General features: G+C 41.1%; 1 protein-coding gene across 5 annotated transcripts in view; it reads left to right on the forward strand.

The window, feature by feature from the left end:
• SEC24D (SEC24 homolog D, COPII coat complex component) overlaps window positions 1–12,705 on the forward strand; it is a 102,003-nt gene that overhangs the window by 12,270 nt on the left and 77,028 nt on the right. For all 5 annotated transcript variants that reach the window (XR_011537243.1, XM_070609232.1, XM_008534525.2 and 2 more), the window contains 4 exons: window positions 70–199; window positions 6,609–6,757; window positions 7,970–8,245; window positions 8,543–8,670. Coding sequence is in view for 4 of the 5 variants with exons in the window: in XM_070609232.1 (XP_070465333.1) it covers window positions 70–199; window positions 6,609–6,757; window positions 7,970–8,245; window positions 8,543–8,670 (683 nt within the window). In the remaining variant the exon portion in view is untranslated. The remainder of the gene's footprint in view (window positions 1–69; window positions 200–6,608; window positions 6,758–7,969; window positions 8,246–8,542; window positions 8,671–12,705) is intronic.

The raw sequence follows: 12,705 nt of genomic DNA on the forward strand, positions 1-12,705 counted from the left end.
TTCACCTGATGTCTCTGCATCCGCTCTTGCACGTTCATACTCTTCTAAATTCTCGGCTTTCCGTTGCAGGTATGATGAAGCCAGCAGGGCCTTTGGGGGCTGCCGCTCCTGGGGGCATGATGCCTCAGGGTCCTCCACCTCCTGGACCTCATCAGTTTGGCCAGAATGGAGCTCATGCCCAAGGTCATCCTCCCCAAAGGTGAGCTGGGTAGCTTCCAACCTTCATTTGTAGATTCTACTAAAAATGTCTCACGTGTCTCTGCCAAACTTGCGTGTTTACTGATTGACAGTTTGACCTCGTGATACCGCTCACATCCTTGGAAGGATCTACTAGAAAACTGCCCCAGGAAACAAAGGATTTAGAAAAGTTAGGAGTGAGAAAAAAAACCAATACCAGATGTTAAAAAATAACATAAAAAATTACTCTTATCAATGCTACACATTTTAGTTTTGGGTTATATTCATCTTATTTTAGAATTTTGTATTAATTTCTAATTCCTTCCATTGTCTATGGCCTGTGATCCTCAGTAAAATTTTAAATCACCTATTCTCTTGAATCCTTCAGAGAACTGAAGTCAGAAGTGGCTCAATGCCAGTAGGTGCTTAATAAAAATATTTTAAAAATGATATGAGGTTGTGGCCAGTGGTAAACTGTAGATTTGATGTGGAAGGCACACAGATGCCAGTGAGAGACTCTTAAGAGGCAAGATGATAGTTAAAAAAGACACAGGAAATAGATCTTTGGTTTGTGTTTATAAGAAATTAAGGAAGGGAAAAGTTGGAGCCCTGCAAGCCACTCGGCACTGTCCCCTGGGAAGAAGCCAGCATCATACCTTCCCTGTTGGAGATCCCATTGTTGCTTGTCCTGGGAGGTGTTGCTGAGAATCCCAGTGCCAGGCTGTAGACGGTGTTTACTTGGGAGGTTCTCCAAGGAGTGCCCAGAGGCTTTGTTCCCCAGCTTCCTTTCCCTGGTTGGTTGTTAGGCTGCAGGGTTGTAGTTGGGGGAGGAGTAACTTCCCAGTGTGAATCTGGACCCCTCTAATGGTAAAGCCATTTAGTTGCTTTTTCAAGGAGCCTATAGTCCCTAAGAGTGGGAAAACTCCCTCTGGAACTTTTTAAATCAGCCAGTTGATTCTCTCACAGGGCATCTGTGAGGTCGATGTATCCTGGCTCTTGTTTGTTGTGATAACATTTGCCATTGAAATGGTAGCTGTGAAATGCAGAGTGAAGGCTAATGTAGGCAACAGAGGATGAATCTAAGTAATTTGGTCAATGTGTGACTGTGGTTTGAGCAAGGAGCCAGAAGTCAAAGGCCTGCTTGGGGACCTGACCCCCTGCCCCAAATCTCACAGGTGTGGTGGTGGGGCTCAAGGGGAGAGCAGACAGACTGAGAACCAAGAAGCCTCTTCTGGTTCCAGCAATTAACCAGCTGTGTGATGCTGGTGACGTTCCTGGGCCTCTGGGCCTCATTTCCCTCACCTGTAAAATGAGCAAATGGAATTCTCAGTCCAGAGTAGAGGGAAGAAGATCTGGAAAAGTTCATTGTTGTGAACTGCCAAGCATCTCAGATTTTTATTCAGAAGAAATGCAAAGATTGAACAGCTGCTTTGAAGTTGAGAAAAGCTTTGGTCACTGGTATTAGCCTAGATTGGATTGATCTTTTTGGTTCTTTCCATTTGTTTCACTCGAGTTAGGCTGCTTAGGAGTAAACAGATCACAGACTTTGCCATCAGACAGACCCTGGCTGTGTGGTTGTGAGCTCAGCACAGCGTCTGAAGAAGAGCGCAGACTGTGGAGTCAGGACAGCTTTGCTACTCTTGGCTCAGGCAGTCGCTAGCTGAACAAGTCACCTCCATGTGTCTTGGTTTCCTCCTCACGAGTGTAACAATAATAATGTGGTTATGAGGATGTTGATGATCAAGACGTGCACAGAACCTTGCACAGTGCACAGCACCCGTGAAGGGCTCAGTCCGTGTTAGCTGTTATCAATGCCGTTTCCACTGGATATAGAAAGTCTGGTGTCTGTAGCTTGTCCTACCTACCAGCTCCTCATGGCAGCTCAATTTAGGAATCTGCTTTTAGTGTGATTTCCAGGGAAACACTGACAGATTTTTCCCCCTCTCCTCCACTATTCACTTGAGTCAACTTGAACCATGAATTGAAGGTTGGAAATGGGGTTAAAAAACGGAAAAGTCAGGGAAAAGTCTAGTATTCAGATTGCTGTGCTGCCTTGCCCTCCTGGCACGTACTTCTGTGTATATAGTTCAATGCAAGGGCAAAGGGCACCGTGATTAGACAGGTGAAATCATACCCGTCTGATGCCAGGGTTGTCAGAGAGCACAGATGGCCCACACGCCCTTTCTTTGATGATTATGGCACTTCACTGGAGTTGTCTGTGCTTAGGAGACTCATCAAAGAAGTCTCTTAATTTTTACTGGATCTAAACTGTTGAATGAAAACAAGATATGATTTGGAGTCATTATATTGACTTAAATTTAAAATGTATAATTTTTATTTTTAAAATGTTATTATTTCAAAGGTAATGTTTCATAAAATTTAAAATTCAGGGGCCAGCCTGGTGGCGCAGTGGTTAAGTTCACACGTTCTGCTTCGGCGGCCTGGGGTTCACTGGTTCGGATCCCAGGTGCAGACATGGCACCACTTGGCAAGCCATGCTGTGGCAGGCGTCCCACATATAAAGTAGAGGAAGATGGGCACGGATGTTAGCTCAGGGCCAGGCTTCCTCAGCAAAAAGAGGAGGATTGGCAGCAGATGTTAGCTCAGGGCTAATCTTCCTCAAAAAAAAAAAAAAATTTAAAAATCAATCCTAGTCATGTGTCCTTTTGATCTTGGCTGAGGCAAGATCAAACTTTGTTAAACTTTACTTAAACTTTTATTTAAACTTACATTTAGTTTAATATATTTATATTAAGTTTACGTTAAACTCATAAATGGTATGAAAGTTATCTTCAGAGGGTTACTGGCTGGGTAACTACTAAATAAAATGTACAACTTAAAAATCCATTTTTTAATTATAAGAGGAAAAGTCATTTAGTCAATTGTAAGCAACCTATTTTGACTGAGAAATGATGAATTGGGGGCTAATAGTAGACTCATCTTCCTGAAATCAGGCTGATGGGTGTGATCTCCTGGGTAAGAAATTGGTTGTAATGGAAAAGGAGGGAGCAAGAAAAATAAGAGAAGTAGTTGTTTTCTCTAACTTTTTGTTTGTGGAAAGCAGTGATATGGTTTGGCACAGCTTTTGTTTTCTCTTTGGACTTTGTATTTAAAAATCCAGATTTTGTTTCAATCAGCTCTTGAATATTTTGGCACCTTATCTGCACATTCTAACAAACTTCAGCATGCAGCCCACTTCTTGAGCAGTTTGTGGCAAACTTGAAACGAGAAGTGTTTGAGGTTGAGCAGGCCACAGACAACTGAGTCAGCTCTGCAGAGGGTTAGGATTAAACTGAGGCTCAATTTTCATGTTTTATTAGTCCTCTGGTAGTAATTCTTTATTGACTGTTCTTTTTGATGGTGAATCTGCCCTTTTCTGACATTCAGTGAAGCAGTAAATTAAAATATACAATTGAGTGCTTCTCGGCCCAGAAACAGGTTAAATGAGGTAATCAACATAAGAAATATTTGTCTATATGATTCCTAATTTTAACCACGTTATATTTATAGCAGAGAAAGGGATCGGTCCATTCCTTTGGCTCATTTTTACTGTTTGAAAGCTGAGAGCTGTGGAGGTTCGGTGGCTTGCCCGTGGTCACACACCTGGTCTCCAGGCCAGGAGGTCCTAGGACCTGGATTCTTACCTAAGCTCCGACACTCACAGGCTGTATGACCTTGGATAAACTAATTTAGTAAAGTCATGAAATTGAAAAATATTAAACCCCTTTGTATGTTTAAAATGTTCTGTTAATCTGTTTTCCCTTATGGGTATGAGAGTTTGTGTTAGCCCTTTAATACCATTTTATTTTTAAGTTGATAAAATTGCTTTTAAAATTCAAGTCTGATTGACAACATTTAAGTTGGTCAGAAAAAAGAAAAATTTATTTGTGACTTTCTGAAGCCTAACCCCAGGACATATATTAAGCAATGAATGAGAAGTAGGCATTTATGAGTCAAAGAGTAATGGCTAATGATTGTACATTCTCTCATTATATATTTTAAATCTTTAACCTTTTGTGAAGTTAAAAAAATGATACTTGAGGCTACTTGTATTTGAAACATATTTCATCCTATTTATACTATGTAATAAATAATTCATACAATTTTATATTTTAAAAATAGTATTAACATTTGTGAAATATCTATGAACATCTTTTTGGGAATTTTTAACTCAAACAATTGAATAACACGCCTCCCCCCATTTAACCAGTCATTTCCAGTTCCTGCTCATCAGATCCAAACCCTGTAACCGTGTTTCACGCTGCACCACAAATATATTCTTACAGAGCATGTACAGTCTGCCTGTGTGGAATTATTCCATATATCTACCCCCCATGACTGAGTTTTTTAAAAAGACAAAAAGTATCATTTCTTGAAAAAAAGAAATATCTTTTTATGAAACAATGGGTTTACAAAGCATATATTTAACACAATTCTTGAAATCATTTCTAAGTGAGCACAATCTATTTTAAATGTGTCAAGTAAGCCTAGAGTTATATTTTGCCCCACCTTTTTCACCCCTAAGTGTCATTAATAGATTAGAGATATAAAGAAACCTTTTACCGTGGAAGTTAACTTGTTTTGTTGTTTTGGTGTGGAAGATTGGCCCTGAGCGAACATGTGCTGCCAATCTTCCTCTTTTTCTTATTCTCCCCAAAGTCTCAGTACATAGTTTTTTGTTTTGTTTTGTTTTTTGTTTTTTTTTTTTGAGGAAGATTAGCCCTGAGCTAAGATCTGCTGCCAATCCTCCTCTTTTTGCTGAGGAAGACTGGCCCTGAGCTCACATCCATGCCCATCTTCCTCTACTTTATATGTGGGATGCCTACCACAGCATGACTTGCCAAGCGGTGCCATGTCCGCACCCGGAATCCAAACCAACGAACCCTGGGATGCTGAAACAGAATGTCCGAACTTAACCGCTGTGCCACGGGGCCAGCCCCAGCCAGTACATAGCTGTATATCTTAGTTGTAGTCATTCTAGTTCTTCTATGTGGAAGCCACCTCAGCATGGCTTGATGAATGGTGTGTAGGTCTGCGCCCAGGGTCTGAACTGCTGAGCCCCAGGCTGCCGAAGCAGAGTGCACAGACTGAACCACTACACCACTGGGCCAGCCCCAAAAGTTGACTTTTATAATTTTCTGTCTTTATTCAGTTTTTCTCCCCCAAAATTATTTAAATCAAAGGATGCTCAGTCTAACTGCATTGGTCTTTTTTCCATTTTTGACAGGAGAAAAAATTGACAGCTTTGCTTAGCAATATTTTTTGAGTTAAAACACTATCCATTCTAACTTTATAACCCTTTAAAACCAAGTTTCTGCCATAGGATAGCTTATACACTTACATAGAAAAAGCGTTTTGGTCATTCATCCGTTTAACTCAAAGTTTAGGATATCATCATTCTGAAATATGCTTAATACCATACAGAGTAATGGTTTGAAGATAAATTTTAAGTTTTGTTTATAGTAACTATTCAACTTAAGATCTATAGAGAAAAATGACAAGAGAATATTAGTGTGATGTTTTGGAAAGTGTACTCAATTAAGACCTGGGGAAAGGCTGGTTCCAGTTTTGTCACAAATGAGTTGTGGGACTTTAGGAGGCCCCTGGCCTCTCAGGCTCTGCTCCTGACCTCTCTGTGGCAGTGAAGGATGGAAGACAAGAGTGTGGGCCACTGGGAAAATCATTTCCAGTTTACAGAGAAATTGAAATCAGGGTGTCCGGCTGGGAAAATTTAATTTTTATGTAAAATTTAAAATTGATAAGAAGTCATAATGTGACTCTTAAGGGAAAACTTTACCCTCATTTGGCAGATTAACCATAATAGGAATGCTCATCAGATGGTGGTCACTGCTTCATGGAAAACAAGGAAAAATAAACATACAATAAGTTCAAAATACGTCAAAGGTAAAACATGACGAAATTATTAGATTGAAGAAAATGAGCAATTTCAAAACTTTTTACTTGGTTGCTCCTTTTCAAGTACTATTTCGTAGGCAGTGTCCTGCTCACTGAAGTTATAGTGCAAGTGAAATTTTGTTTTCAAAGGCTGGGTAGGCTATAAGGAGAATAGTCATAAAGCTACAACCACCAACCATTTGAATTTTCTTGGTTTCTGTTCTATTGATCATTAACTCTGTGGTGGGCTCAGCTTCTCAAATTGATTTCCAAAGCTGGCTCTGTGTTTACACTAGGAATTTTTTTTTTCTCTAAGTATCTTGACATGTTCAGCCTGTGAGCATAGATAGGGATGATGCTACATGGTTCATTTAGAGCTCACATCCACATTAATTAAAGACTTAGCATATGATAGCAGTCATTTGCCTGGTGCCCACTAGATGGACTTATTTAATCTTACGAGTGGCTGACATTTGTTGTATGTTATTTGCATATCAAACTCTATGATATTATTTAACCAGCTTTTTCTCTCTTAGATTTCCAGGTCCTCCACCTGCCCACAGTGCGGCACCCTCCTACGCACCGTATTCACCCTCTACACAATCGTCTTACCCAAGTCCTGTGTCCACTTCATCCATCACCCAGCTGGGCAGTCAGCTCAATGCTATGCACGTCAACAGCTATGGTAACAGTCTCATTATTAGTGTTCATTGACTGCCTTGTGTCATGAATATTCTTAATGAGAAAGGTTTTCTTCATTTTCAAAATACATGTAACTCTGGCACACGACATTGAAATAGTTTTTTGGACATTTTTATATAAATCATCTGTATTATGTATGGCTGTAATTAATTGTTTTTCCTGATCATGCTGCCATTTACTTCAGGTTAATTGAAGGACTCTCAGAATACCTTACAGTCAATACTAGAACAGTAAAAAACAAAAAAATGCTGACTTCACAAATAAACATTAGAACAGTTAAATTATTTTAAGAAATATGAGGGTAGTTTTAACCTTGTGTTGTTTATGATGGGGCCCTAAAATAAAAATATGATACTCATTGTTTCACAGCGCAGTGTAATTCTGTCTTTAGATCATGGGAAGAATGGAAGCTCAGATGTCCTGAGGCAGAAAGAATAACAGGAGGGGAAAAGAGTTACGGTGCTGAGATTGACATCAATAGAAAGGCTGTGTGATACAGAAGCCATAGGAACCTCCACCGAAGGAACAGTGTAGTCAGCCATTTGTCTTGATGAACAATGTTTCCATTACTGAAAGTTAGTTTTTTAGAAGTATCAGTGAAAAATCCCCAGAATATTCTCTGTCTTTTACTGATTTCAAAATGGATATGTCTCCAAGCAGCCACGTAATTTCATGTAATGAGTAAGGAAAAAATAATCTGGTTTTACAACTATTTCCATGATGATTGGAAAGCATGTTAGAGGTCCATCCCTTCTCCCTGGTTATTTGTACCTAGTTCCAAAATCCTTGTACATTTATGGACTGTATCTGCAAATAATTTATTGAATGTGTAAGTTATCTGAATGATGCTTGTTATGCAATAAAATATTCTTCTATATGATTTTCCATTGTTCCAGTTACAATTCCTTAATTAATAGCATGTAATCATGTAAAGTTAATACAACTGAGTTAAAATTTATCCTACTAATTTTCTCCCTATAATTGTAAATATTGCTTTTACTCTTTTTAAATTGTCCAGTTAAAATGCCCCAAATAGCATTTGTGATCTCATGGCAAAAAAAGCAGTTTGTAAGGGTGCCTTCTTGCTCCTTCTTGCGTCGTATCCGGAAAGCGAGCGTCCCTGTTGTGTACTTTGTAGAAGTTGGAGAGTTGAGAAATGTGGTGTTTAGGTGGGCTGGTCTTCTTTCTCGCACAGGTCCAGGCATGGCTCCCCCCAGCCAGGGGCCCCCAGGCCCTCTGTCAGCACCATCGTTCCAGGGTCCTCCACGACCTCCACAGCCATCCGTTTTGCAGCCTGGATCTCAGGTTCTCCCACCACCGCCCACCGCACTCAACGGCCCTGGCGCCTCCCCCTTGCCTCCGTCAACGCACAGGCAGGACGGGCTCCCCGGGCCTGCTCCTCCGAATGCCCAGTACCAGCCCCCGCCTCTTCCAGGACAGAACCTGGGCGCTGGATATCCTCCACAGCAGGGTAAGGCGGGCAGGACTCAGAGGCAGGTGTGGGTTTCCTAGGAGTATACTTCACTGGAAATCAGCTTTGTTCCTATATTACTAGGCATCTGTCACTTACTTTTAAGGAAGGATAGTTTTTGAATAGTGTGGCAAGTGCAAAGAAAAGGGGAATCATAGATGTTCACACCTAATACCTTGCCTTATTTAAAGAGATCAGAAATGTAGCGTGCTTGACTGAACAGCATGATGATATCAGTGAGTCCTACATCTGGGGTTGGAGGTTATGGTCATTTCTTTTTAAATTTTTTCCACGCAGCCAACTATGGCCCCCAGATGGCAGGCGCACAGCTTTCCTACCCAGGGGGCTTCCCCGGAGGTCCTGCACAGATGGCCGGTCCACCCCAGCCCCAGAAGAAGCTGGATCCTGACTCTATCCCCAGTCCAGTAAGTGCTCTTCTCACTCTCTCAGTCTCCCTCATAAAGGACCATTCTTCATTCATTGTTCTCAGAAACTCTTCAGTGTGTAAGCATCTCTCCTGTCCTTTATTGTTGAAGCACAACACCCGTCACATAGAGAAGGCTTCCTTCTGTCTGTGTCTTGTGGTGGCAGGGAGGATGGGTTAGGGCCTGCTGGGGTCTCCATGAGAGAAACAGCCTATGTCTATTTTTTTTGGTATCATATAAACTTGGTAGTATCTATTGATGATTATATTGGCAGTATTTATTGATGTTTAAATGAGTAGTTCGTAGGAAGAGTATGTAAACATGCTATTTTAAATAACTAAAGGACCTTTTTCAATAAGGGTAAGAGGCCCATAGAGAGTGAAAGTACAAAGCATTTTACATTTTGCATATTAAAAAAGCAAAAAATTGTTTTATATAAAATTAGAGCTATAACTTAATTCATCTGCACCCAAGGAACTTTCTTTGGAGGATTACTCTTTAGTAACTGTATCCATCAGCTTTTATTAGCTTATTCTGCATAACAGTCCCCAGCTTTACTCACGGCCACAAAGATTTATTTATCTCTTAGGTTACATGTAGGCTGCAGCAGTTGCAATTTGGCTTTAAGTACAGCTCTACGTGCCCTTGTCATTCCAGAGTCCTGGGTGAAGGGGCACTCCATAATGGGGTCATGTTATTCTCATGAGAAAGGGGAAAAAAGAAGAGAACTGACCGAAAGGTGCAATAGCTGGTAAAGTTTCCACTCAGCTATGGTGCATGTCACAGCCACTCATGTGCCCTTGGCCAAAACAAGTCCTATGACAAAGCCTGATGTCAATGGGACAGGGATGTATAGTCCTCCTTCAGGAGAAACTTCAGGTCTTGTGGCAATGAGCAGGATGTTGAGTACTTTTGGAATAATCATGAAATTGACACAGTTAACTTTGGTCTTTGAAGTCGTTCTATCAACATGAGTAGAAAAAGTTAGATAGACTGAGGAGCACAAAGAGCGGCTGCATTAGCTAACCCTTGCTGTGTAACAAACCACCACCAAACTTAGTAACTTACAACCGCTATTTATTAGGGCTCCTGTGTTAGTAGGTTCCCTGGGCGGTTCTCCTAATCTAGGCCAGGCTCAACCGATATGGGCCAGGCTTGCTGATGCGTCTGCCATCAGCTGGAGTTTTAGCTGGAGGCTGAGTGGTCTAGGATGGTGTATGAGTTCGCTGTGGCTGCTGTAACAAATTACCACAAACTGGGTGACTTAAAACAACGAAGCTGATTCTCTTACAGGTCTAGAGGCTGGAAGTCTGAAATCAGTGAGTTGGCAGGGCTGTGCTCCCTCTAGAGGCTCTGTGGGAGAATCCATTCCTTTCTCTTCTAGCTTCTGGGGGCTCCAAGCATTCCTTGGCTTGTGGCCACATCATTCCCATCTCTGCCTCTGTCATCACATTGCCTCTTCCTCTTCTCTGTGTCTTCTCTGGACATCCGTCTCAAAACTCCCTCTGCCTCACTTTTATAAAGTTACTGGTGATTCCATCTAGGCCCCACCCAGGTAATTCAAGATAAGCACCTTCTCTCAAGATCCTTAATTTAATCAATTCTTTTGCTGTATGAGGTGAGAGTCACAGGTTTCCAAGATTAGGACATGGATATATTTTCAGGGGTTGGGGGACCACAGTTGAGCCCACTACAGATAGTGTTGTTCATGTGTCTGGTATTTGGGACCCATCTGTTAGTTGGAGATGATTGAGCTATGTCACCAAGCAGGCTAGCCTGGGTTTGTTCACTTGGCAATGGAAGATATCCAAAAGGGACAGGAGGAATATGCAAGGCCTGTTGAGGTCTTGTTTTGGAACTGGCACATTGCCACTTCCATGACATTTTCATAGCCAAAGCAAGTCACAAGACCACCCCAGAGTCAAGGGGTAGAAAAATATATTCTGCCTCTCGATGGGAGGAGCTGCAAAGTGCTTAGAAGGGGCACAGATACAAGGAGGGGTGGAGGATTTTGGCTATTTTTGTAATTTACCACTTATTCTATATTTATTTGAATATAAACTTGAAGATTTGTGATAAAGTCTCATTCTATAACATGTTAGAAATTAAGTTTTAATAACTCTTAGTGCCTTGATTGATAATCATGTTACCAGCCGTTACTTTCATGGTTTAATATTATTTCATTGTTCTAGGTAAAGAAATATCGTATACAGTGATGTGTCATTTAGTGATGGGGATATGTTCTGAGAATGGGTCGTTAGGCGATTTCATCGTTGTGCAAACATCATAGAATGCACTTAACGCAAACCTAGATGGTATAGCCTACTACACACCTAGGCTGTATGGTACTAATCTCATATATGTGGTCTGTCGAGCAAAATGTCATTATGTGGCACATGATTGTATTGTGGCACATTGAGTTCATTTTTATTTCTTGTTTCTCGGCTTGTGTATAGCATCAGCAGACTCTCTGGGTCATTCTGCATCATTCTCTGAAGTTTTTAGCTCCAAGTTCACTGTTAATCTCTCCAGTACTATTTCTGTTACAATTATTGGCTATTTTACTCTCCATCCATAAAAGCTTTCATTCCCTGCCTCTCAATTCTTGATCTTTGCTTCCAATGTGCTTTTCATTTACCCCACCTTAGTTGTCCATAGTCCTACCATAGATCCTGTCATTACCAATTATGGTACACCTTCAAAATCTTGGTTGAAAGCATCCTGTTCTCCAACCACTGCCTCCTGTCTCTTTAGCTCATTCCCTTTAGGACTCAAACTCCAACAATAATTCACCCACCAAGACTTACAACCTACCACTTTATCTCTGACTCACATTGCCTTCATCTTTTCAGTTCTCTTATGCAGCTTAGATTATGTGATCCATGATGATAAATGTCTCTTACATCCTCTACTCTCAAACTTCCTTGCCCCTCTCCCTCTACTGAATTCGTCTAGAAGAATCCCATTTGTTGTTAAACCGGCTGTACATTTATTCCATGCCTACACCTCAAATGCTGAATGTGACTTGAGAAAATGCACACCATGCTGACTAGTCTCATTTCCAGTTCATGACCACTAAACTAAGGTGAACTTGTAGTCATGTGATTCTAAAACCTGGCTGCTCGAAAGAATCACTGGTGGAGTTTTTAAAAGCTTGTACCCCAGATCCCGTCCTTATGGCCTCCTAAGAACGACTCTCCAGCAAATGTCCCCCTATATTAGTCAAAGTTCTCCAAGGAAACAGAACCAGTAGGATGTATATCTATATAGAAAGAGATATCTTAAGGAATTGGCTCACTCAGTTGTGGGGACTGGCAAGTCTGAAATCTGCAGGGCAGGCCAGCAGGCTAGAGACATGGAAAAGAGTTCATTTTGCAGCTCAAGTTCAAAGGCATCTGAACACCCTCTTCCTCCAGGGTCCCTCAGTCTTTTTCTCTTAAGGGCTTCAAATGATTGGATGAGGCCCACCCACATTGTGGAGGGTAATCTGCTTTACTCAAACTCGACTGATCAAGTGTTAATCACATTTTTAAAAATACCTTCCCAGCAACATCTAGACTATTATTCGACCAAAAACTAGGTGTTATTCCACCAAGGCTAGGTACCATGGCCTAGCCAAGTTGACACATAAAATTAACCACACATCCCCTGTCTCCTGCATCATCTATACTTATTTGAAGATAAACTTCAAGTTTTCTCTGCTAAATCATTCTCATCAGAATATAAACATCCTTCAGCACCTCTCATTGTTAATCAAAGAAGCCTCCCTTGGCCCTTCTTGAAATCTCTATCCAGTTTCCTCCCCATTTATTGGCTATCTTTTATAGCAAGAAATCACCGAAAGAGTTGCCTATACCAAGTGTCTTCAGCTCATCTCCTCCATTTCCCTCCTGAACCTATTTCAGTTTAGATCTTGTCACCACGACCCCACCAATACCATGCTTGTCCCGGTTTCCAGTGACCTCCGATTACCAAATCTAGTGGTCAATTCTCAGATCTCATGTGTCTCGACACAGCAGCAGCGATTTGACACAT

The sequence above is a fragment of the Equus przewalskii genome, chromosome 2 (assembly GCF_037783145.1).
Source record: "Equus przewalskii isolate Varuska chromosome 2, EquPr2, whole genome shotgun sequence".
In the NCBI taxonomy this organism is placed as follows: Eukaryota; Metazoa; Chordata; class Mammalia; order Perissodactyla; family Equidae; genus Equus; species Equus przewalskii.